The 24,996-nt window shown below is 49.1% G+C and overlaps 1 protein-coding gene across 1 annotated transcript; it reads left to right on the top strand.

The window, feature by feature from the left end:
• Nucleotides 1-1,813: 1,813 nt before the first annotated feature.
• On the top strand, nt 1,814-12,747 carry LOC132582718 (chymotrypsinogen B2-like). The gene is made up of 7 exons (XM_060254416.1): nt 1,814-1,940; nt 2,040-2,143; nt 4,001-4,080; nt 7,512-7,590; nt 9,636-9,816; nt 12,235-12,368; nt 12,525-12,747. The coding sequence occupies exons 1-7, from the start codon at nt 1,826-1,828 to the stop codon at nt 12,684-12,686; spliced, it is 855 nt and encodes a 284-aa protein (XP_060110399.1). The 5' UTR covers nt 1,814-1,825; the 3' UTR covers nt 12,687-12,747.
• Nucleotides 12,748-24,996: the final 12,249 nt, after the last annotated feature.

Below are 24,996 nucleotides of genomic sequence, written 5' to 3'. Positions count from 1 at the left end.
GCAGGTAGCAAGCAGGGCTTTTTCAGTGGTGGCACCTTGCCACTGAAATGCCCTCCCTCTTGAGGCTCCCCCAGCCCTCACCTGGCCCTCCAGGCTAAAGCATTTCTTTTTATCCAGGCTTTTAAGTGTGGGGGTTCTATCTTAAAGTTGTTTTTATGGCCCCTGAAGACTATTTGATGACTATCATTTTATGCTGCTGAATGTTATTTTGGGGTCCTGGCTTGTTTTCATTCTGGGTTTTTTATGCCTTGTCTTTTTTATCCTGCTGTTTTATGACTTAATTGTATTGTTTTACTGGTGAGTTGTCTTGATCAGGTCTCTGGACAGGAGATGTACACATTTTCTAAATAAATACATAAACTCCCACAAAGTCCCAGGGATGGTTGCCAACTCTGAGCTGGGAAATTCCTGGAGGTTAGGAGGTGGAACATGGAGAGGGACCTCAACAGCATATTATATCATGAAGCCCACCCTTCAAAGCAGCCATTTTTCTCTAAGGGAACTGATCAGTTGTAATTCTGGGTGATCTCCAGGCCCTGCTTGGCGATTGGCAACCTTGGAAAGTTGTGATTTAAGGCACTGAGGTCCAGAGGACCCTTTTAGACTTCCATATTTCTCACTCCCAGACAGGTTGGCTGAGAAAGCTTTACCTGAAGCCAGGTACATTGCCAGAGCCAAGAGAGAGCCAGGTGCCCATTGATTCCATCAGCAGAAACAGCTGTGTCTGATGACATAGGTTCAGGTGAACCTATGAGGCAGGTTCTCTGCTTGTTTCCTGTCCAGGTGGACTAACTAGCCCACATAAATGCTTACCTGTACTACAGCATGCCCCATTCTCATGGTCTGCTATTCTCAGGGCTTTTTTGGAGCAGGAACACACAGGAATGCAGTTCCGGCTGGCTTGGTGTCAGAGGGTGTGGCCTAATATGCAAATGAGTTCTTGCTGGGCTTTTTCTACAAAAAAAGCCCTGGACTAAAGCCAGTAGCTTTCCCAGTTATGAAGCTATTAGAAGCCTTCCATGTGCAGCATGGTATAGCGAGTGGATTGTCAGACTAGGATCTGGGAGAACCGGGTTCGAATCCCCACTCTGCCATGGAAGCTTGCTTAGGCCAGTCACTGTTTGCTTAGGCCAGTCTGTAAAACCACCCTGTAAAAAGTCTGCCAAGAAAATGTCATGATGTGATGTCACCCCATGGGTCGGTAACGACTCGGTGCTTGCACAAGGGACTACATTTACCTTTTTATAAATATATAGCATGGGAAAGCTTACTGTATAGTTTTCCAGAATTCTTACTGATTAAGCCCTGATTTCTAATCCAGTAGTTTCCAAATTCTGTTGTTTTGGGAAACCAAGAGGCTCTTTGATACAGCAGCAAAGCAGTTTCATTTCTCTGTAAAAGACTGTTGCATCTCCAAATATATATGACCAAGGTGGCTAGAAGCAAAGTGGCACTTTTCTGGTTGTGGTTCCATCACAGAACAGACCTTTTCCTGACCATAGTTATCTCCATGAGAATTAAGCTGGGACATGAGGTGTTTTGTAGACTGCAGAGTTCTTTGCAACATGAACAGATTAATTCCTTAGCAGGTACAAAAGAAAGCAAGAGGGAAGAAAACACTAGGGTCCATTCCTCACTGGATTCTACAGTGTCCCTAAAAGATGGTGCTGTGGAAACCCTTCAGCTGTGATCGGCCTAAAAATAGCTTCCCTCATCCCAAAGTGGGCACTGTTACCAGTTGCTGCCAGTTATCGACCACATTATCAAGGACCAGGCTTCCTTCTTCCCAAGTAACTGCTGGCTCCCAGCCACCTTTGCTGTGGGCATGCAGTATAAAAACAATGGTGTCCCATGCAGCTTTTCTAAACGTTTCACCTTCAGAACTAGCATGAGTATCTTGTGGCTCCTCTCCTGCGTGGCACTCGCCAGTGCGGCACAGAGTAAGTAGCTGGGCTGGAGGGATGGTAAGTCAGTCTTTCTGCAACTGGGTGATCCAGGTGTGGAAACTGGAAAAAAGCTGATTTTCTTGTTGTTTCCAGACTGTGGTGTCCCTGCGATTGAGCCAGTCATCACTGGCTATTCCCGCATTGTCAATGGAGAAGAGGCAGTGCCTGGATCATGGCCTTGGCAGGTCTCTTTGCAGGTAAAAACTGACTGGGAATTTCTTAGGATTCTGTCTGGGTGCATAGGAACTTAGTAAAGAAAAATAGAATTGAGCCCCAGAATTTGGAAAATGATCATTAAAAAGGACAGTGCTTCTGATCACGTGCAGAACACATTCCCCTAAGTACAGAGCAACAACAGCCAATTTGTACCTAAACATCAAAGCTCAGAAGCATAGGGCTTCTAGCCTGTGCCCTTCCATTTTAACAAATCATCCTCTATCCCCCTGTCCCTTATACCGTGTCTCTTACACCAAGTCTCTTCTCAGGCTCTGCCTCCATTTCCTAGCTTTGCGAGACTTTGACTGCAATCCAGAGCATGTTTATTACAAAGTCCCACTGAATTTGGATTTACTTCTGAGTATGCATGCTTTGGATTGCACTGCATGTTTCCGGTTTGGTGTAGTGGTTAAGAGTGATGGCCTCTAATCTGGAGAACCAGGTTTGATTCTCCACTCCTCCACGAGCAGCTGCTGGGGTCAGGGCCGTCTTAACAGCATTATGGGCCCGGGGCAAAGCAGTGTACTGGACCCCTACAACAACTACTCATAGGAATAAAAATGTAAATGGTCGATAAAATTAAATATATATTTATTTTATTGGCACTTCCAACAAAATCGGTGTCAAAACATTAAAAACATGCTGTGCCAGCAACAACTAATCAACATGATAAACAATACTCAAGGCTTGAAAAACAAATAAAAAGCTTATCCATTCATATATTCACAAACTATCAATATCTGGTTATTAGCACTGCATCATACACAGATTAGTATGGGGCCCCTATGCTCGTGGGGCCCACGGGCAAGTGCCCATCAGGCCCATGCGTTAAGACAGCCCTGGCTGGGGTGGGGCAGTCACAAGTTCTCCCAGAGCAGTTCTCAGAAGAGCTCTCTCAATCCCATCTACCTCACAGAGTGTCTGTTGTGGGGAGGGGAAGAGAAAGGAGAGCTGTTCTCTCAAGAGCAGTTCTCAGAAGAGCTCTCTCAGTCCCATCTACCTCACAGGGTGTCTGTTGTGGGGAGGGGAAGGGAAAGGAGAGCTGTTCTCTCAAGAGCAGTTCTCAGAAGAGCTCTCTCAGTCCCATCTACCTCACAGGGTGTCTGTTGTGGGGAGGGGAAGAGAAAGGAGAGCTGTTCTCTCAAGAGCAGTTCTCAGAAGAGCTCTCTCAGTCCCATCTACCTCACAGGGTGTCTGTTGTGGGGAGGGGAAGAGAAAGGAGAGCTGTTCTCTCAAGAGCAGTTCTCAGAAGAGCTCTCTCAGTCCCATCTACCTCACAGGGTGTCTGTTGTGGGGAGGGGAAGGGAAAGGAGAGCTGTTCTCTCAAGAGCAGTTCTCAGAAGAGCTCTCTCAGCCCCAGCTACCTCACAGGGTGTCTGTTGTGGGGAGGGGAAGGGAGATTGTAAGCTGTTCTGAGACTCTGAGTGAAGGGCAGGTTATGAATCCAATCTCCTCCTCTTCCTCCTCTTCCTGTCTTAGACCCTCTCCCTTTCTGACAGCAGAGGATAGGTTAGACGAGGGTGGCATCGGAATGCTCATTGAAGATGCTATGAATTCCACACTCTTGTTTATTTTAAATATTTATACACTTGCCCAGAGTCTAGGGCTGCATCCTCTTAGTGGAGATTCAGGGGTTGGTGCCCAGGGAGGGTGGGGTTTCGAGAGGGGAGAGATGCCAGTAGGGTATAATGTTATACAGACCACTCTCTAAAGCTGTCCTGTTCTCCAGCGGAACTGGTCTCTATCATCTGGAGATCACTTGTAATTCCATGCCGACTCCGGGCCCCACCAGGAGGTTGGCAACACTAACCTTCTCTTTCTATTGACCTACCTTTCAGGAGAAGAGTGGGTGGCACTTTTGCGGTGGTTCTCTTGTCAGCGAGCTCTGGGTGGTGACCGCTGCCCACTGCGGGGTGACGTGAGTACAGACTTTGTGCCTTCATGCTGTGGGGATATTTTTAAAGATAGGCAAGGGAAGGGACTTTGCATAAAGTCAGCCTATTGCCCTGTCAAACCAGGGCAGGAGAATGGGAGCTGAAATTTTTCTTACAATGGTCATTAGCTTAGAGCAGAGGTGGACAAACTAAGGCTCAAGGGCCGCGTCCAGCTTGTGGGAATATTTCTTCTTGCCCTCGAGCAGGTTCACAGTTTGTCAGGCAGGGCTTTCTTTGGTAGCAGGCACTCGTTTGCATATTAGGCCACACCCCCGATATAGCCAATCCTCCAAGAGCTTACAGGGCTCTTAGTACAGGGCCTACTGTAAGCTCTTGGAGGATTGGTTACATCAGGGGTGTGTGGCCTGATATGCAAAGGAGTTCCTGCTACAAAAAAAGCCCTGGTCAAGAGCATCAGCCTGCTATTCTGTAGCATCAGCCGGTGGCTCAGTGCTCCCAAAAAGTGTTAAATAGCTTGGTAGCTGGGGGGACATGAAAAGCCAAGCCAGGCAGCAAAATGGGAGAGCGGACCAGGGTAGATGCTAATCCTTTCACCCTCCTGGACTGGTACTGCTGCCTCATCTTCTGACTCACCCATTTTCATATTCTGGCAAAGGAGCGATGGGAGGGGGCAACCAGCCTCCAAAGCATGTGGAGACACTCACATGGTCCTCAGGATGAAAAATATGTCCTCTCTTAGACCTAGAGAAGGGTTGCCAATCCCCAGTTGGGGGCAGGAGATCCCCTGGTTTGGAGACCCACCCCCTGCTTCAGAGAAATCAGAAAGTGGGTGGTGGGGTGGTTTGAATGTCCACTGGGCACTCCATTATACTCTATGGAGACCAATCTCTATAGCAGGGGTGGGGAACCTTTTTTCTGCCAAGCGCCATATGGATATTTATAACATCATTCGCAGGCCATAAAAAATTATCAACTTAAAAAACAGTGCTCCGCCAAGGGAGAATGATTCAGGCCAGCAAAAGTAATGCAAATAATTGTTTTTCTATTTGAAGGCATGTGGGGAGAGCCTAATTAGGCTCGCGCACACACACACACCCAGCCCGCCGCCCTAGGCAAATGCATAGGTCCAGGGCTTTTTTGTAGAAGGAGCCCAGCAAGAACTCAGTATCATATTAGACCACATCCCCTAATATTAGCATATTAGGTCACACACTCATTAGCATATTAGGCCACATCATCTGGGATAATCAAGTGCAAACTGAACTGTGGCCGTAACTTTTGCAGGCCTTGCAGCAATTCTGACCGGCCAGCAAGGCCCCAGGGAGGCTGCCACACAGTACATCTGGACTCTGTGATTCCTGCCTGGCCCTGGGGAGGCTGCTGCACAGCACGGCTGGCTCCCAAGATCCACGCTGGCCAGCCAGGCCCCAGGGAGGCTGCCACATGGCTCGGTTCGGCCCAGCAATCCCTGAGGGCCACACTAAGTGACCTCGAGGGCTGCATACGGCCCTCGGGACAGAGGTCCCCCACCCCTGCTCTATAGGGTATAAAGGAGAATCTATCTGTGGATATCTGCTTTTTGAGATAGAGGCACCAAATTTTCAGCATAGTATTTGGTGCCTCTCTTCAAAAACTCCCCCAAGTTTCAAAAAGATTGGACAAAGGGGTCCAATTCTATGAGCCCCCAAAGAATGTGCCCCCATCATCCAGTATGAAGGGAAGGCATTTAAAAAGAGCATGGTCCCTTTAAATGTGATGGCCAGGCCTCCCTTTGGATTGCAATCATGCTTGTCACAACCTTCCTCCTGGCTCCACCCCCAAAGTCCGCAGATGTTTCTTGAGTCGGACCTGGCAACCCTAGCCTAGAGCATTTTGTTTCCTAATGTTGTGCCAGCATCCATTTGTTGTTCAGTGATGAATTACATTCCTCCTATCCAAAACTGATAGCAAGGAGCCCGATAGAGTGGTAACTCTGAGCTGAAACCAATTTGTTTCTTGCAATTGCTTAACAAACGCATGCAAGGAAGCCTGATTGGATTTAAAAAACACACACAAAAACAGAAATTGGCTCCAGGGAAAAGCAATTTTGAGTGAAGTGGCAGTGCTGATTCTTTTCCCATTGGCTGCTTTTCTGTTCTGAATTGTTCCCTGGTTGTTTTATCCTTCATGGAGTTTCCAGCTGTGTGTCTGCTAAGGTTAAGCATGTCTTTGGACCTCCACAAGGAAGAAGAGAAAAGGAGCCAGATGCAATGTGTGTGTGTGATTTGAAGCAGAAGAAACGGCCAGCAGGGAAAGGAGTGTGTATTCCACCCCCCACCCCTTACTTTTCTGCTCAAAACAGACCCCTTCAGAAGCTTCTTTTCATTTGCAAAAAATACCATTGGGACTTTTTGGCATGTCTCTATGTGTATTGTGTGGTTTGGCCCCAGAATTCCACTCTGTGGACTGGGAGTTTCACACTAAGTTCACACTAAGGGTAAAATGATTGATGGATACTCTTTAATTATGCAGAAAGGCCATAAAAGCATTGTGGGTAAAATAAATATTCACAAGGACTGAGTAGTAGCATTAAGAGAAACCGGTTTGCAAGGCAGCCTCTCTGCAAGTGAGTGAAAAGAAGCAAATAGCCGCCCCAGTTGAAGCAGCATTGCACCTTTCTAAACCCACTGAAGTCAGTGGAAGTTTAAAGAGTGGGGACTCTGTTTAGGATGCTACTGTTGGGGTGTTAGGTCAAAACAGAGCTCTTTGCAACAGCTCAGCTCCTCTGGAAGATATGTGTATAGAGCAGGGGTGGCCAAACTTGCTTAATGTAAGAACCACATAGAATAAACGTCAGATGCTTGAGCGCCACAAGACATGAACATCAGATGTTTGAGAGCCACAAGGATGGATGGATGGAAGGAGGGAAGAAAAGTAAATAGATGGGAGGGGAGGGACGAGGGAAGGAGAGGTAGAAAGAAAGCAACTTTAACTTTAAATGCATTCTCCAAGCCGCTGGCTGGCTTGGCTTGGAGAAGGGCTTTAAAGAGACAAATGCCTTCTCCAAGCCAGTCAACGGAGTGATGGGGGCTTCAAGAGCCACGCAATATGTGAGAAAGAGCCACAGTTTGGCCACCCCTGGTATAGAGTACCATCAAGCTGCAGCAGACTCATGGCAAACCCTGAAGGGGCTTCAATGCAAGAAACAAACAGAGGTGGTTTGCCATGGTTTACCTCTGCATAGCAACCCTGGACCTCTTTGGTAGACTCCTATCCGAGTACTGATCATGGCCCGCGCTGCTTAGTTTCTGAGTTCTGAGAAGATCAGCTCACCTAAGCCATCCAGGTCAGGGCAGATAGAACTAATTTAAATTGTTTTGTCCACAAACAAACCAAAGCAATAAGAATGTTTTTTCTAGGGTTGCTGTTTCCTTTAACTGTGGCCTTAAGCGGTTGCCTTTGTTTTGTGCTCCAGGAAGTCCAATGTTGTAGTGCTTGGGGAACATGACCGGAGCTCTTCTGCAGAGAATATACAAAAACTGGCTGTTGAAAAGGTGGGTGAGGAAGTCTTATAGCTTGCTAGAGAGTAGGGAGGAAGTAGCTTGTTGCAGCAATCCCTCCTCGAGAGTGCCACCTTTACAAGCATAAGAGAGAAGGACATGAGAGGAAGAGCGTAAGAACACAAGAAGAGCCTTGCTGGATCAGAACAGTGGGCCAACTAGTCCAGCACCCAGTTTCACACAGCAGCCAGCCAGGTTGTCCCGGGTGTCTTGTTATTCTGGCCTCCTTGGCTACCAATAAAAATAAGGTAGAACATAACTACAGCCACCCATACAAAAAAATTGGCCAAGTTATAGCTTCGTTCTGTCACATTGCTTTATTATATATGTTTTAAATCTTGTTCATAGTACTGCATTTTGCTATGTATTTTTTATGTTTTAATTTTTATGGCTGGAAGTAAACTGTATAATGTGGGGGGGGGTTTGCTGGGTTGTTATGGCCTATGGTTACAACAATAAAATACTTTGACTTTGGCCTCCTTGGCGCCACCCTCCTGATCTGGTATGTTAATTGACTCTGGAGGGTGATTGTCCACTGCCCATCATTCAAGTCTGGGCATATTTTATAGACCCATAGGAGCATCATGCCCTAAATTTAGGGGCCATTTTGACGATCATTTATTGTATAATTTTAGAGGGTTTTTAATCTATTGTTTTAATTGTGTTCTTAATTTGTTGTGAGCCACCCTGAACCCTGCTTGCAGAGAAGGGCGGGATAAAAACCCAGCTAATACATATATAAATAAACAGGGCACAGAGACTGGGACCTTCCCCCAGCATTGCATTCTAGTGCTGGGTTTTGGAGGTTGGCTGCCTCTGAATATTGAGGTTTCCTTTACTCGCTGTGGCTAGTAGACATGAATGGACCTTTCCTCCATGAATCTGCTCACAGCTCTCTTTCGCCACGTGGCAAATGGTGCAGTGCAATCCCCAGTGTTAAAAAATTCCATTTGCAATGTGAGAAATAGTGGCAGCCAGGCCTTGAATTCAGCAGGAGCTCACAGGAGTTCAGCTCCTGAACCTTTCTGAGGGTTCCTCCTTCCCCTCCCCACCTACCTTGTCCATTGAATAGTAGGTGCAGCTGCATAACAATCCCTGGATTAGGAGAGTGGGCAGCCAGCCAGCCACTAGGGGTAGGGTTGCCAAGTCCAATTCAAGAAATATCTGGGGACTTTGGGGGTGGAGCCAGGAGACTTGGGGGTGCAGCCAGGAGCAAGGTTGTGCCAAGCATAATTGAACTCCAAAGGGAGTTTTGGCCATCACATTTAAAGGGACCGCACACCTTTTAAATGCCTTTCCTCCTTTGAAAATAATGAAGGATAGGGGCACCTTCTTTGGGGGCTCAGAGGATTGGACCCCCTGGATGACTCCTTTTGAAACTTGGACGGTATTTCGAGGAGAGGCACTGGATGCTTTGCTGCAAATATGGTGCCTCTACCTCAAAAAGCAGCCCCTCCAGAGCTCCAGATACCTGCGGATCAATTCTCCATTATACCCTATTGGAATTGTCTCCATAGGGAATAATGGAGTGCCCAGCAGACATTCCCCCCCCCCGCTTTCTGATGACCTTGAAGCGGGGGTAGGGCCTTCAAACCAGGGGATCCCCCGCCCCTACCTGGGGATTGGCAACCCTAAATAAGGACTTTGCCACACCCCCAGCAGCCCTCATTAACCCCTGGAGAAGCCCACACAACCCTTTTCCCACTTCTTATGTGATTTTGGGTGGCGGGTGGCTTGCTGGCCTTTTGATGGGGGGGTGCAGTGGCCCAGGAGAGCCCCAAGGGAGCAAGGCCTGCTTGGGCTGGCTGGATCTCTAGCCAGCCCAAGCAGGCCTCGCTTGCGTGGGGCTCTCCTTTCTTGCATCAGGTTGCTGTTGGCTGGTGGGGGGGTGGCATATACTAATGAGTTATGCTAATTAGCTCCACCACCTATTTTTGTACAATATTTTTCTCCCTGGTGGCAGCAGGGAGAGAACAGAAGCCCCCTTCTCACATCACTGTATCCCAAATGAACTCACAGAGTGCCTCTTTTTCGACCAGGTCTTCACCCATCCAGAATGGGACCCCGTTGCAATCAACAATGACATTGCCCTCATCAAGTTGGCCACGCCTGCCCAGATAAGTGCCAAGGTGTCCCCTGTGTGCCTGACAGATGCTGCGGACAAGTTCCAAAGTGGCGATCTCTGTGCTACCAGCGGGTGGGGCAAGACACGCTACAACGGTGGGTCTGGTGACAGGGTTCTGTATCTCCAGAAGAGCCAGGAGTTGCTGTTTAGCCACCATATTGAATGGAGAGAGACATGTTGGTTGCAAAAGGTGTCACAGCCTGGCCACCCCAGAGCAAAGTGCCTGCCACAGTAGCAGAGGGGAGGGATTAGCAGCTCCAGAGAATGTGGAGAAGTGGAGCTAACTGTGGTCTGTATTGACCGACAAGATCTGCACTGGCTGAACATCTGAGAGCCAATATGGCATAGTAGTGAAGAGTGATGGAGTCTAATCTGGAGAAGTGAGTTTGATTCTCCACTCCTCCTCCATGTGGAGCCAGCTGGGCCAGTTGCAGTTCTCTCAGAACTCTCTCAGCCTCACCCGCCTCACAAGGCACATGTTATAAGGAGAGGAAGGGAAGGTGATTGTATGCTGCCTTGAGACTCCTTGGGGCATAAAAACCAACTCTTCTTCTTCTGTTTCAAAACTGAGGACTTGTTCTTACCTTTAAGGCCCAAAAGGATTTAGGACCTGGGTATCTGAGGAACCATAGCATCTCATACTTGCCAGCCCACCAGTTAAGATTCTCGTCTGAAGCCCTGCTCTCTGGGCCCCTATCTGCAGATATGAAGTGAGTGGTGATCAGAGACATGGGCTGTTCAGTGGTGGCACCTCGCTTTGATCATGCCCCCCCCCAGAGGCTTGCCTGGCACCTACCATTTTGTCCTTTGTCTGGCCAAAATGTTTGTTACCTCCCCAGGCTTTTAAACAAAAGGATTCCATCTTTTTTTTTAGTTGTTTTGTCTATTCCTAGCCTCAGGACTGTTTAATTAAGCTTGTTCTAGAATGCTAAGAGCCGATTTACACGTACATAGACTTCGGTGGTAGAGTTCAGATGGAGGACATTTTGTCAAAGGTTCCCCCACCTTTAAAATCTTCTTGTATGCAGCAAAACCACCTTAGTTCAGACTTCTATCCCTTTTGCTAATTTACGGTGGAACTTTTAAAAATCAACCCCCTTGGATTACATTCCAAAGCGGTACAGCTTCTCATCTTCTGCCTTATTCTATATTTTGGCTCCAAATCAAAGCTGGCTAATTGACAGTCCCTGAACTAGATATGGCTCTGAAGCAATTCTGTTCGAATTCTGAAAGCCCAATGAAAAGGTGTGCTGAAAAGTTAGCCATCCCTGGAGAAGACGGGTACCTGGATAGAGACCTAGGGATCCTACAGATGGCCCTATTTCAGGGTCTTGGAGAACTGCTCTATCTCTTGTTCTCTCACAGCTGGGATTTGCTGGATGCATCCATTCATGCCATGCTGTTGAGTTTACAGAGTCCAGCCAAGTATAGCTGCTGTGAAGTTGTACAGCTCGCTTGCTTTGCGTTCACCAGAAGCCCTGTCCCCATGATATACATGTACATCTTGCATGTATTTTAGAAGAAGAAAGAAGAAATAATAATAATAATTTTGGGGGGGGATATTGGATTTATATCCCACCCTATACTCTGAATCTCAGAGTCTCAGAGCGGCCACAATCTCCTTTACTTTTCCCCTCCCCCCACAACAGACACCCTGTGAGGTAGGTGGGGCTAAGAGAGCTCTTACAGCAGCTGCCCTTTCAAGGACAACTCCTACCAGCTATGGCTGACCCAAGGCCATTCCTGCAGGTGCAAGTGGAGGGAGGAGTAGGGAATCAAACCCGGTTCTCCCAGATAAGAGTTCGCACACTTGACCACTACATCAAACTGGCTCTTTTTTTTGTAACAAAAGCCCAGCAGGGACTTATTATATATTAGGACACACCCCTGATGCCAGGCCAGCCGGAACTGCATTCTTGTGCATTCCTGCTTTTAAAAAGCCCTGTATTTGCAAATATCTGTTTGTAAGAAAAAACAGATATTCACTTTGCAATTGAAATTGGGGACCAATACCTGGATAAATGTGGAGTTTGTATCACATTTAGCTGTGCATGAGTTGAACATGAGAATTACTCAACACATATATTTTAAAAATCAAATGCACACTGGACCTGGATTGTACATTCATTCACTGTAACTTGTGAATGCGGCTACTAGGGATGGAGGGGATGGAGAGAATTAGGCGCTTGTTTTTCTCTGGGGCATTTCCTATCCTTATCAGGATGACCCTGCAGAGGAATAAGCAAACAGTTCAGTGCTCCAGTGATCTTCTCTCAGTGTGGATTTTGTTCCGTCATTTTTATAAACTGGGTGGGGAGACACTGATGTTACCCCAAGCAAGGTGTGCTGGTCCCTGCCTGTTAACAGCTGGTCTGAACAAAAGGATGTGGCATTCTTTTTGGGGGAGCATCTGCAGTCTGGAATGTTTTATTTCAAGGTCCTACTGCAGAAGTACTTCACTCAAAACATGGGAGTGGAAGCCCCGTGTTCTGACTTGATTCCATTTCCTGCAGCCTTCACTACACCCAACAAGCTGCAGCAGACAGCCCTGCCCCTCCTGTCCAATGAGCAATGCAAGGAGCATTGGGGCAGCAACATTTCAGACCTGATGATCTGTGCGGGTGCAGCTGGCTCCTCTTCATGCATGGTGAGTGTCATAGACATAGTCCCATAGACAGCCACTAAATGTGCAATAACTGCCTTCCCAGTGGGAGCATTCAAACTGTAAGAATGTAAGAGCATCCTGAATGGATCAAGGTCCCAGACCACCCCTTATAATGTTTTCCACTATGTTATCTTGCAGGGTGATTCTGGTGGCCCCCTGGTGTGCCAGAACGAAGGCGTCTGGAAGCTGGTGGGCATCGTGTCTTGGGGGAGCAGCCGCTGCTCAATCACCACCCCTGCTGTGTATGCCCGTGTCAGCGCCCTCAACGAATGGGCTGAAAAAATCATGGCAGAGAACTGAGCAGTCTGAGCTGGGAACAGTGGAAGAGTGCAGGGAGTCTGATAAAAGCTTATTTTCCTTCTTCATGACTGCTTGTGTCCTTTCATGCTATCTCCCATGGAACAACACAACTTAAACACACACCTGTGCTGCAGCACAACCTGGCCAGTCATCTCCCCCCACAACCCTGGCTTTTGCCCACAAAGCATGGAACCAAGGCCTGAGAATCCCACATGGCTGCTATCTTTGTGGTTAGGTCACAAAGGCTTCAAGAGGCCTAGCTGGAGATTACAGTTTTGTAGGCTTCCCTCAGAGCTTTTGCATCGCTATAAGGTGTACAAAGAGAATGAGGTTTGAATTTCTATATGTAGTGACAAAGTTTCCCAGCCCAGGGTGATATCTCCATGTTGGGAAATTGCTGGGGGGGGGTTATGGAGGGACCTCAGCTGCATATAATGCTATACCACCCACCCCTCCCCAAAGCAGCCATTGTCCTCCAGAGAGACTGATCCCTGTAGTCTAAAGATGAGTTGTAACTCTGGGAGATCTCCAGTCACTCTCTACAAAAACTCATCTCAAGGCTGAGGGTGGGCTAACAGAAGCCAGGCTTTGATCGTTAGCTTTGCTCTCAGCTGAGTGCCACACTGAGAGCCAGTTTGGTGTAGTGGTTAAGTGTGCAGACTCTTATCTGGGAAAACTGGGTTTGATTCCCCACTCCTCCACTTGCACCTGCTGGAATGGCCTTGGGTTAGTCATAGCTTTGGCAGAGGTTGTCCTTGAAAGGGCAGCTGCTGTGAGAGCCCTCTCAGCCCCACCCACCTCACAGGGTGTCTGTTGTGGGGGGAGAAGATATAGGAGATCGTAAGCCGCTCTGAGTCTCTGATTCAGGGAGAAGGGTGGGGGTATAAATCTGCAATTCTTCTTCTACAAAGGACCTTTTTGGTCAGACCTTCCTAAACTGGATTTTGAACCACAACATGAGAGAAGAGGATTCACTTTTTCCCCACATGGTTTCCTCAATTTAACTTCACTCACAATTGAACCTCTGATTGCCTCAGTCTATATTAGGGAACTAGACACCTATATGCTATCTTTAAATTACCCCCTACGGAGAATATAGCAACTGTGGGTTGATGGGAAGACTGAAATCCAGAAAATTTCATGATGTAAAACAGTCAACTACTATGGCTCCCATCCCATTAGCCTCCCAATTGCTTTTACTTAAAATGAGAAGAAAACCTGCTTACCTGCCTCTTGTATCAAATTACTTCTGAGAGGAACCACACTGCTGCCTGCATTGAGAACTGCCCAATTCTCCTTATTGACAACAAGACAAACAGCACTATGAACACAATCTATCATCTCTTTCCGTGGATATGAAAGTTGACACAAGAGATGTTGCCCAGGGCATGTCTTCTATATGAACTTGATTTTGTCAGGATTCACATTGTCTCACAAAGACACAGATGGCGGTGTCATCTTAGAGATATGCACATTAGCAGGTGGAAACCAGACCATTATGCTAGCTAAATTCCAGGGAATTAAGGATTATTTTTGCCTTTTTCAACATATTGTATCACCAATCAGTTGCCAAAAACCTCTGAACAAACAAGGCCAATTTATCTCCTTTTAAGCTCTTGGGGCCCTGCAAGATGCTCCTTACTGGTTCCTTCCCTTCCCATCCTATTTGAGGCTGTTTTCATGCCTTGGTTCAACTGCTGTGTTTTACTTTTGGAGCAGATTCTAAAATAGTTCTGAGTTCTTCCCTGCACCCAGTCCTGTTTTAGTTCTTTACAACAGAAACATTTATTTCTATTTTTATCTGTTCATTTACTATAGAGCTGTGTGCTTTAAAACTAATTCATCTGCATGTAACATTTCCCAGTGAGTTGGGCCCCATGGAGGGAGGGGGCAAATTTGTCTGCCACCCTTGAAGTAAATTCAAATGTGTTGCCTTGGTTGAAGAAACAAGACAATTGGCGAACTGTATGTTTACCCCTTGGGCAAATAGCACTTTTGGAGTTATTTAATCTGAAAAACTGTGCAGGGAGGTGGGGAAAGGATTAAAGTCCTTGTTCCAATCTTGGTCTCAATCTGATTCCCTCCAATCCCAGGATGTTTTTAACTTGTGAAAATCATGGGCAATCCCATGATAGATCAGCTACAATTTTGTCTTCTTGGAGCATCATGGTAGGCCCACTTTCGACTGCTAGAATCAGAAAGAGACTATTTCTTCTGAGGTATTTAGAATGGAGTACGTGAAAACGTGAAAGCAACGTCACCCGAGTCAAAAAGGACAGGTTTCTTACCTGTAACTGGTGATCTTCGAGTGGTCATCTGTGCAATCACACATATGGGTAATCCGCAGGATTGGCCCCGACCTCGGAGAGTTCAAAGCAATCTTGATCGTAGATCTGGCGCGCCTCCCGCTTGTCCTGGGAGGAGTCAGCTACTGCGCATGCCTGGAGAAGGGGGAGGTGCTTAGCCACTCAGTTTCTTCCCGCCGCCGGGTAGGTGGAAATAACTGTGCTAACTAACTTCCAGCAGCGGGGAAGGCTGGGTGGGTCTGTGTGATTGCACAGATGACCACTCGAAGATCACCAGTTACAGGTAAGAAACCTGTCCATCTTCTTCGTGGTCTCTGTGCATTCACACATATGGGTGATTAGCGAGCCATTTCTTCGGAGGTGGGTGCTGGATCTGTAAGAAAAGGTAGGATTAGAGTGTAACATAATGATAGTGTTACTCACGGTGGTTAGTCGAAGATCGATCGTAGCACCGCTTGTCCGAAGGAGGCGTCTCGCCGGGCACGAACGTCGAGGGCGTAGTGCGAGGCGAAGGTAGATGTAGAGGACCAGACGGCTGCGGCGCAGATGTCCTCTATAGGTATGCCTTTCATGAAGGCGGACGAGGTGGCCACGGCTCTGGTTGAGTGGGCTCGTATATGTTGAGGGATTGGTTGTTTTGCCAGCTGGTAGCAGAGTTCGATGGCAGCAACAATCCATTTGGAGAGTCTCTGGGTGGATATTCTGCTGCCCTGATTATGGGTAGCGTAAGTGATAAAGAGTCTGGGGTCTTTACGGATTTGGCGGGTTCTATCTATGTAGAAGGCTAGGGCTCTCCGTGCATCCAAGTTGTGGAGTGCCCTTTGTCCCGCGTCCGCGGGGTGCTGGAAGAAGGCTGGTATAATGGACTGTCTTCCCAGATGGAAGGGAGAGACGACCTTGGGAAGAAAGGTCGGGTCAGGTCGGAGGACCACCGTACTGTTATGAAATGTCGTATACGGTGGGTCTGCTCTGAATGCGCAGATGTCACTGGCCCTCTTACCTGTGGTGAGGGCCGTAAGTAATGCCGTCTTCCATGACAGCAGGTGCAGTGGAATGGAAGCCATGGGTTCGAAGGGCGGTTTCATGAGTTGGCTCAGGACCAGAGATAGGCTCCAGGTGGGTAGAACTTGTTTGATTGGTGGGTGAAGGCGAATGATGCCCTTGAGGAAGGCTCTAGTCGCATGGTGAGAAAAAACCGTTGTGCCATCGATGCGGGGGTGGAAAGCAGAGATGGCTGCCAGATGTACCTTCAGGGAGGAATACGACAGACCCGCTCTAGAGAGCGTTAAGGTGTAAGTTAGTACCTGAGGTATGGTGGCATAGTTGGGGTCGAAGTTGTGTTGTGAGGCATAGTGTGAGAAGCGTTTCCACTTAAGTAGATAGGATTTCCTAGTAGATGGTTTTCTGGAATTCACTAGGACGTGACGGACCTCTGGGGGGAAATCTAGAAATTGATTCTCCAGGCTGTTAGCTTGAGTGACGCCGGGTTGTGGTGAAGGACCCTGCCGTCCTGTTGGGAGAGGAGATCCCGTGTTTGAGGGAGCTGGGCGAAGGTATTGTTGGACAGGAGCAGCACGGTTGTAAACCAGGGTTGGCGCGGCCACCATGGAGTTATGAGGATGCAGTTTGTGTGGTCTACCTGAATCTTCTGTAGAACTCTGGTGATAAGTGGGATGGGGGGAAAGAGGTAGTGCAGTGTTCCGTTCCAAGTTTGTAGGAAGGCATCCCCCCTGGAGAGGTGGGATGGGGGACCTCTCATGTAGAAGCGGGTGCATTGGGCATTTGATGGTGAAGCAAATACATCTATCTTCGGTTGTCCGAAGACGTTGAAGATCTGTCGGATGTATCGACTGTTGATGGACCACTCGTGGTTGTTGGTCGAGTGGCGACTCAGGGCGTCTGCCTGGGTGTTGTCGGTCCCTGGTAGGTGCACGGCCGTGAGGAAGATGCCCTGGCTTATGCTCCAATGCCACAGTGCGAGGGCTCTCCTGCAGAGTCTGACGGAGGCGGTGCCGCCCTGCCTGTTGATGTAAAAGACTGTGGCGATGTTGTCGGAGGTGACTTGGACGTGCCGGTTCTTTATCGACGGGAGGAAAGACCGCAGGGCCTTGTGCACTGCGATGAGCTCCAGGCAATTTATGTGGAGAGAGCGTTCGTAGTCTGTCCATTGGCCCTGCACCGTGAGGTCCTCTAAGTGGGCTCCCCATCCCCACTTGGATGCATCTGTGGTTACGATCACCGAGGGCGGTGTCTGTTTGAATGGCATGCCCTTGAAGAGGTGATGTTGCTTGGTCCACCATTTGAGGGATGGCACAATGTGTGGTGGGAGGGTGAGTAGTGTGGATTGATGTTGTGTGTGGGGGCGAAAAGTCCTTACGAACCACATTTGAAGGGGGCGCATGTGCAGCTTCGCAAACCGCAGAACTGCTGTGGTTGCTGCCATGAGGCCTAGCATTCTTTGGAAGGTGAGCGCTGTTTGGGAGCGCTGGGCGATGATAGTGTTGGCCATTGACAGTATGGCGAGTGCTCTGTCCTGAGGTAGGGAAGCCGTTTGCGAGAGCGTGGAGATGTCCGCCCCTATGAACTGAATCCTCTGGGTAGGGATTAGTTTGGATTTTGAGAGGTTGACTCGGAGGCCTAGGGTGGCCAGGGTGGAGAGGGTGGTCGAGACGTCCAGTTGTAGTTGCTCCCTGGAATGGGCGACGATCAGCCAGTCGTCTATGTACGGGAAGATTGATATCTGTTGCTGGCGTAATGTGGCTGCTACTACTGCCATGCACTTGGTGAAGACCCTTGGTGCTGTGGAGAGGCCGAAGGGGAGGGAGCAGAACTGGAAGTGCTGCCTCCCTACGGCGAACCTTAGGAATCTTCTGTGATGATGATTGATTGTTATGTGGAAGTAGGCATCCTGGAGGTCTATGGACGCCATCCATGCTCGTTCTGGGATGAGCGGAAGGATTGCCTGAAGCGTGACCATACGGAATTTCTTGTAGATTATGTGTAGGTTGAGTTTGCGGAGGTCGAGGATGGGTCGGAGTCCTCCGTCCCTTTTTGGTACCAGGAAGTACCGGGAGTAGAAGCCGGTGCGATGGTATTGGGGTGGGACTGGTTCTATCGCGCCCTTGTCCAGCAGAGACGCAATTTCTGTCTGCAGGGGTGCGGACGGGGGTGTGGTGAGGAATCGGTGGTGCCTTGGAGTGGATGTAAACTCTATCAGGTAGCCTCTTTGAATGATGGTGAGGACCCAGGCGTCTGATGTTATGGTCCTCCAGGCAGTGTAGAACGGTTGTAGTCGTGTTGATGGGTTTGGCTGATGAAGGGGGACTGGACGGCTCGGGGCAGGGAGGTCAGAGAGATGGTTTGGATGTGGTTGGAGGTTTCTTGGTTGTTTGGCGTCTGTGCTGAAAGGAAGGCTTGGACTGTGGTGGTTTGCGCTTCCATGAATCCTGTTGTCGTGGGGATCTGGCCCCTTTGTATTGGCTGGACCTCCAGTTCCTTTGTCGGTTGGATTGTGTCAGAGGTTGGGAAACTCCCAGACGTTTCGCCCTCTTCCTGCCATCGTCTACTGACGTGAGGATGTCATCTGTAGATGAGCTGAACAGGCCGAGGCCATCAAAGGGCAGGTCTTCCACCTTGTATTTGATGTCTGGTTGGAGGGAGGAGGATCTGAGCCACGCGTGTCTACGGAGTGCTATGGCTGAGGCCAAGGTTTTGGAAGAACACTGTGCAGCGTGCCGTGCAGTGTTGATTTGCTGTTTGCTCACTCTGGCGATCTCTTGCAGGGTAGTGGCGGCTGACTTCTGGGACGCCTCGGGTAGGGATGGTACCAGTGCGCCGAGGGAAGTGGTCAGGTTGTGGGTGTATGCGGAAAAGCATGCCATGTAGTTGAGGATTTTGGTTGTGGCTGTAGTGAGGGCGTAGATCTTTCTCCCGATCGTGTCGAGTTTCTTGCCCTCTCGTTCTGGTGGTACCGGGTGCCTAGTCTGCTTCGATTTCGAAGACGAATGCACGATGATCGAGTTCGGAGCCGGGTGAGTGAATAGGAACTTGGATTCAGGTGCATGTATCTTGTAGAGGGCTTCGACCTTCTTGGATGTCGGCGGTACTGATGCCGGTTTGTCCCATGCTTCTCTGAGTGTTTCTAGGAGGACGGGGAGCATGGGAAGAGATGAGCTGGATGGAAGATCCGCATGCACCAGATCGAATACGACGTCCGAGACTCTGGGGGCGTCCGTATTGAGCTTCAGGTTCAGCGAGCTTGCCATGTTTGCCACGAGGTCGAGGTAGGATTTCGGGCCCTCGGACGGCGATAGGTCTGCTGGCTTGGCTATGTCGGATTCTGGGGATTGTAGGTCCGAACCCGAAGAGTGGTCGGAGTCGGAGAGTTCCTCCTCGGATCCGTCGTCGGTTCCCTGGTGCAGGTCGGGCTGGGGCGTTGTCTTGGGAGCCGCGTGTAAGGACTCGAGTGGCGGCGGGAGTTTCGGTTCGGCGCCGAGATTCGTAAGGTCGTCATGGTGAAGCGGTTCGACCGATGCGGCATGGAGTCTGTGTGAGCGATCTCGGTCGCGAGGAGACTCTTGGTAGCTGTGGTAATGTCGATCGTAGGATGGTGATCGTCGGTGCCGTCTTCGGTTCCGTGGGGATGGAGACCTGGATCTCGATGGAGAGTAGTAGTAGTGTCTCCCCCTGCGGTGGCTGCGGGAGCGACGGCGGCTGCGGGACCTGGTGCGGCGGCGACTGCGGGACCTGGTGCGGCGGCGGCTGCGAGACCTGGTGTGACGGCGACTGCGCGACCTGGTGTGCCGGCGACTGCGGGATCTGGTGCGTCTGCGACTGCGAGACCGCGGTCTGGTCGGGAGGACTCTCGGGGTCGAGGGTTCTCTGGTGAGCGCGTGGGCGTCTACAGGGTGCGAGAGATCTATGAATTTAGATGGGTCGAGGATCCCAACGGATGCGGTAGAGTGCGTATCCAGCAGTTGGTCTGGTGGGGAATTCGGAATGGACGGTGACTTGGATGAAATGCGGATGATTTCCAATGGAGTGATTGATGGTGTTGCTGTCGACTTCGATGTCGGAGTCTTCGGCAGCGATCCGGAGGCAGTGGCGCTCGGGTTCGGGGTCTTCGGCTTGGTGGTCGGGTTCGAGACCGAGTCGAGAGGTCGGGTCTTGTGCTTCTTGGAGCTCACGCTACCCGTCGGGTCCGAGTGGGCGGAATCGGAACGGCGGCGCTTCTTGGGGTCGTCCGACTTCTTGGAGTGCTTGCCGGTCTTAGGCTTACTGGGACCCTGTGCCACGGAAGCTGCCGACTGCGTCTCTCCCACGAGGTGTGGGGAAGATGGCGCGGGTTGTTTTTGTCCGCCATGCGGCATGGCCGGTCGGAGTGTGGTTTCCATGAGGTGGCTCCTGAGTCTCGCGGCGCGGTTCTTGCGGGCCTGTTTGCCAAATTGGCTGCAGTGCACGCAGGAGTCTGGACGGTGGGCCTCTCCAAGGCAGAACAAGCACAGAGAGTGACCGTCGGATGAGGGGATTTTGGATGAGCAGCTGGTGCAGCGTTTAAAGATTATCTTGTCCCTTCCTTCCATCCGCCCGGGGAGGGGGGGGGGGGGGAAAAGTCCCGAAGAGATAGTAAGAAAAGGCCCCCTTTTTTTTTTTTTTTTTTTTTTTATACGATACCAGGTAGAAGTAGAAGATGAAGAGTTGAGGTTGAAGAGAAGGTAGTTGTAGAGATTGCAATGAAGAGGTTGGAGATCAACGAGGAAGGTGCGATCCGGTCGGCGGTAAGGAAGAAACTGAGTGGCTAAGCACCTCCCCCTTCTCCAGGCATGCGCAGTAGCTGACTCCTCCCAGGACAAGCGGGAGGCGCGCCAGATCTACGATCAAGATTGCTTTGAACTCTCCGAGGTCGGGGCCAATCCTGCGGATTACCCATATGTGTGAATGCACAGAGACCACGAAGAAGATCGACTGGTGCTTGCACAGGGGACTGCCTTTACCTTTATCAACCCTAGACTGGTTTTAGAGCAGATTTTTGGAGTTCAGCGAAAACTGGGGTCATTTTCTCTCCCAAATATATCTATGAAAAGCCAGGAAGCAATAGCATTCCCTGGTACAGCCAGTTTGGTGTAGTGGTTAAGTGCATGGACTCCAGTCTGGGAGAACCAAATTTGATTCCCCACTCTTCCACAGCACCTGAGTGACCTTGGGTCAGTCACAGTTCTTGAAAGAGCTGCTCTCTGTTCAGAAACAGCTGTTCTGGAAAGAGGTTCCTCAGCCCCACCTACCTCACGGGTGTCTGTTGGGAGAAGAGGAAGGGAAAGGAGATTGTAAACTGCTCAGTGACTCCAAGTGAAGGACAGGTATAAAGCCAATCTCTTCTTCTTGACTGACACTTGGCACATGGACAGACAGAGGTAGAGGAGGGACTGGCCAGATGCACACAAGGATCTAGATTCTGCACCTTTCTAAATTCAAGGAACAGATCAAGCAGTGAACTTGCCAGAGCTAATTCAACTAGCCAATCCACCCATCTATCAAAACTGAGCCAGGCCCTCCTTACATGGTCAGGAAAGTCTGAGAGCCCACAGAGAGGGAACAGGCAGGACTGGGTGTGACCCCCCCCCCTTTGATCCATTATGGGTTCAAACCGGTCCATTTTGGACTGGTTTGAATTTCCAGCTAAAAACCCAGCTCAGTGAAGTAATTAGGACTGTCTCTGTCCAGCACCACCCTCACTCCAAAGACTTCCCCTTTTCCCTTATTTGCAAATATTCCCAGGACTCCCACCTTCAGACAACCTGGTGACTCACCTGCCCCCCCCCCCACTACTGCCCAACCCACCCCCACCCCCCCAAGCATCAAGCTGGGTCAAAATGATTTTTTCACATACGCCTTTGGGACTGTAACTGATGTCAGAGTTCAACCCCAAAGTTCACATCTGACCTGCTCCCAACCACCCATGTTTGTACAACTTTATCTCCTGTCTGCTGTGACATCACAAACATCTCGCCTTCTGTCTTTGGATTTTAACTTTGGGGACTATTGGCAACCTAGGTGGTTGGGGTTCTGGGAGCTGCAACTTTGCCAGGAACCAATTACCACTGTGTAAACCCCTTGATGTACATTCCTGACCGCCAGCCTTCCATCCAGTAATACACATTGCAGTGTGTGTTGGCATCTGAGCCATCCTAAATGCCCATTAAACTGGGTATTCCGGTATTGTTGCATGCAGGGGCAGACTAGCAAGTTAAAAGTAAACAGCAGCAAGCCCAGTAGCCCTGTAGTGCTACAAGATGGCACTGCTTAAACCTGACCAGCAACACCAACAATGGGTTGCTACCTCCTGCAAACTGACAGTATATGAGCCAGCACCAGTCATCAGTGCTATTGAAGGATCTGAGCCAAGTGGCCCATGGCATTAGCAGATTAACTGGGGGTTGGCTCTGCATGCTTCTGGCAAGTAGTCTTGCAGGGCAATGGCACACCAGGAACTTTCCCAGCAAATTAAATGGCCAATCCACCTTGATATTAATACGTGAATTAGCAAATTACAAGTGGGGATCCTGCAAGAATTTGTGTGGGACATCTCATTTAACCCTGTATCACCTTCTTCAAAGTTGCCTCTTTCCCTTTCCAGGCAGCACCCATAGTTTCTCTTTTCCTGCCTCATTCTCACCAGCCAGCCAACCTACCTTTATCTGTACCCATCCAGCTTTTCCTTCCTGTCAGCCTCTTCCTGGGGAAATCTGGCCAGACTGTGTGATAACTGCTGGGCCTCCTCCATTAGAAATGACAGGAGAAAGGGACAGGAGTTGGCTGATTTTGCCTCAAAATGCACCCCTGTCCCCATACGCATGAGTTTGCTTCACAGACACTGAGGCTTGGAAGGATCAGCAATATTGTTGTAGTTGCCTAGCAACTCCAAAAGGGCAACTGAGAGCTCAGTGGGCAGTGTTCTTATAGCTACAGGTGTTGTTTCTACGATTTTGGAGAGTTTTAATCCCCTGATGTAATTTTTCAAAAATTCCAGATTTTTATGAAAACTTACAAGTTTTTAGAGAAATCTCTATCTGTCCCTAATAGGGATGGGCATGAATCAGTTCATGAACTTAAGTTTGTAAGTTCCTGGGTAGTTTGGTGTAGTGGTTAAGGGTGTGGACTCTTATCTGGGAGAACTGGGTTTGATTCCCCACTCCTCCACTTGCACCTGCTGGAACGGCCTTGGGTCAGCCATAGCTCTTGCAGGAGTTGTCCTTGAAAGGGCAGCTGCTGTGAGAGCCCTCTCAGCCCCACCCACCTCACAGGGCATCTGTTGTTGGGGGGGAAGATAAAGGAGATTGTAAGCCACTCGGAGACTCTGATTCAGAGAAGGCGGGGTAAAAATCTACGGTCTTCTTCAACCAGCATGAACTTTCAAGCAGTTCATGGAGGTTCCTGCCAGTCTCTGAACAGATACATTTCTAGAAGGACTGTCTCCAATGAAAAAATATGCTTACCAAACTTCAAAGCAACAGGGGTGGGAGTGGAATTCTGCAGCCTAGGAAACACTCTTGTCAGTTTCAAACTAGTCATCTCAATTTCAAGAGGCCCCCCCCTTCCCTTTGCCAGGTTCCTTTGTGCTCATTTCCCATTTCCTTGCACAGAGCTTGCAAAATCTCACCTCTCCTCGCTTGGATTTGTGAGCCTGTGCTTTGAGATCAGCCCTTTTAAGCTTGCAATGCCAGTGGCATGGGTTCTGCTGGGTAGTCTGTGGTTGCACTGGTACTGCTGGGCACTCTGTACATTGTACCAGTTCTGCTGGGCTTGCAAAAATACTACCTTCCTGCCCAGAGCTTGAATTGTGATTGAGCATGTATTGCCACTGGGTTTTGGTGGGCACTAGTATATTGCACTGGTTCTGCTGGCCTTGCAGCTCCTTCTTGCTTAGATTCTGTGCTTCACATCAGTCCTCTTGAGCTGGCATAGCCATAATGGCATGGGGTCTGCTGAGCACTAGTCCATTGTATTGGTTCTGCTGGGTTTGCAAAAATGCCCCCCTCAGTTTCTACTACAGAGATTCTCGTTTGATCTTAATCCTGTATGGTCTGCACTGTCATAGTGACTCTAGTTCTGCTGGGCTTGCAAATATGCCCCCCCTTCAGTTTCTATTGCAGAGACTCTGGTTTGACCTTAGTCTTGTTGAGTTTGCATTGCTACAATGGCACTGGTTCTGCTGGGCACATTGTACTGGTTCTCCTGAGCATGCAAAAAATGCCCCCCCCCCCCAATCTTCAGTTTCTACTGCAGAGATTCTCTGGGACTTCAATTCTGATCTGTGGGGCTTCTATTGCCTCCCCCCCCCCCTTTTTGCTGCTTTTTTCCTCTCAATTAGAAACAATGGCGGATGGGGCACCTTCTTTGGGGATAACAACTCACACCCCATAATTCGAATCCTCACCAAACTTGGAGGACAAGTAGAGGAGAGTCAGCTAGAGAACCTGTTAGTTTGGTGTCTCTAGCACACAGGAGGGGACATTCCACCATGTCACAAACCGAATCAGTTTGTTTAACTCTTTAAAGTTCATGACAATTTGTGGCTCATGAAGGGGGCACACCGCTGAAACGAACCACATTTTCCTGGTCCATGTCCATCCCTACTCCCTAGCTCCATTTTGTGGATCTATTAATCCACACTCTGTGGACAGGTTCAGAATTACAGATATGATTTCCCTCAATAAACTACCTCTGGTTTCATGATATCTGCTTCTCAAACTTCTTTCCTAATTTGTACAGGAGCTTCACTCTGTTGTTTTAGACATCTTTATTGATGTATGTGGGTACCGTTGCCCAGACTGGAACAGTGAAAGGAGACTTCTTTTCATGCAGTCAAGGTTACCCCATTGTGATCTTGTATCAAACTGGAAACTGGGCCATATTCACTCAGATGTGTGTTTATGGTACACAGGTCTTTTTGACCACACACAGTAAGAAAATCACACAACACAAATCTTTCTCCCTCACCCCTCTAA

This window comes from Heteronotia binoei, chromosome 14 (genome assembly GCF_032191835.1).
Source record: "Heteronotia binoei isolate CCM8104 ecotype False Entrance Well chromosome 14, APGP_CSIRO_Hbin_v1, whole genome shotgun sequence".
Classification (NCBI taxonomy): Eukaryota; Metazoa; Chordata; class Lepidosauria; order Squamata; family Gekkonidae; genus Heteronotia; species Heteronotia binoei.
This window is presented reverse-complemented; position numbering and strand designations above follow the sequence as displayed.

Excerpts from the sequence above, each read along its gene's own strand:
- LOC132582718 (XM_060254416.1), top strand. The coding sequence starts at position 1,826 with ATGCAGTATAAAAACAATGGTGTCCCATGCAGCTTTTCTAAACGTTTC. Across the intron at positions 1,941-2,039 it reads ACTCGCCAGTGCGGCACAGA|ACTGTGGTGTCCCTGCGATT; the intron begins GTAAGTAGCTGG and ends TGTTGTTTCCAG. Across the intron at positions 9,817-12,234 it reads GGGCAAGACACGCTACAACG|CCTTCACTACACCCAACAAG; the intron begins GTGGGTCTGGTG and ends CATTTCCTGCAG.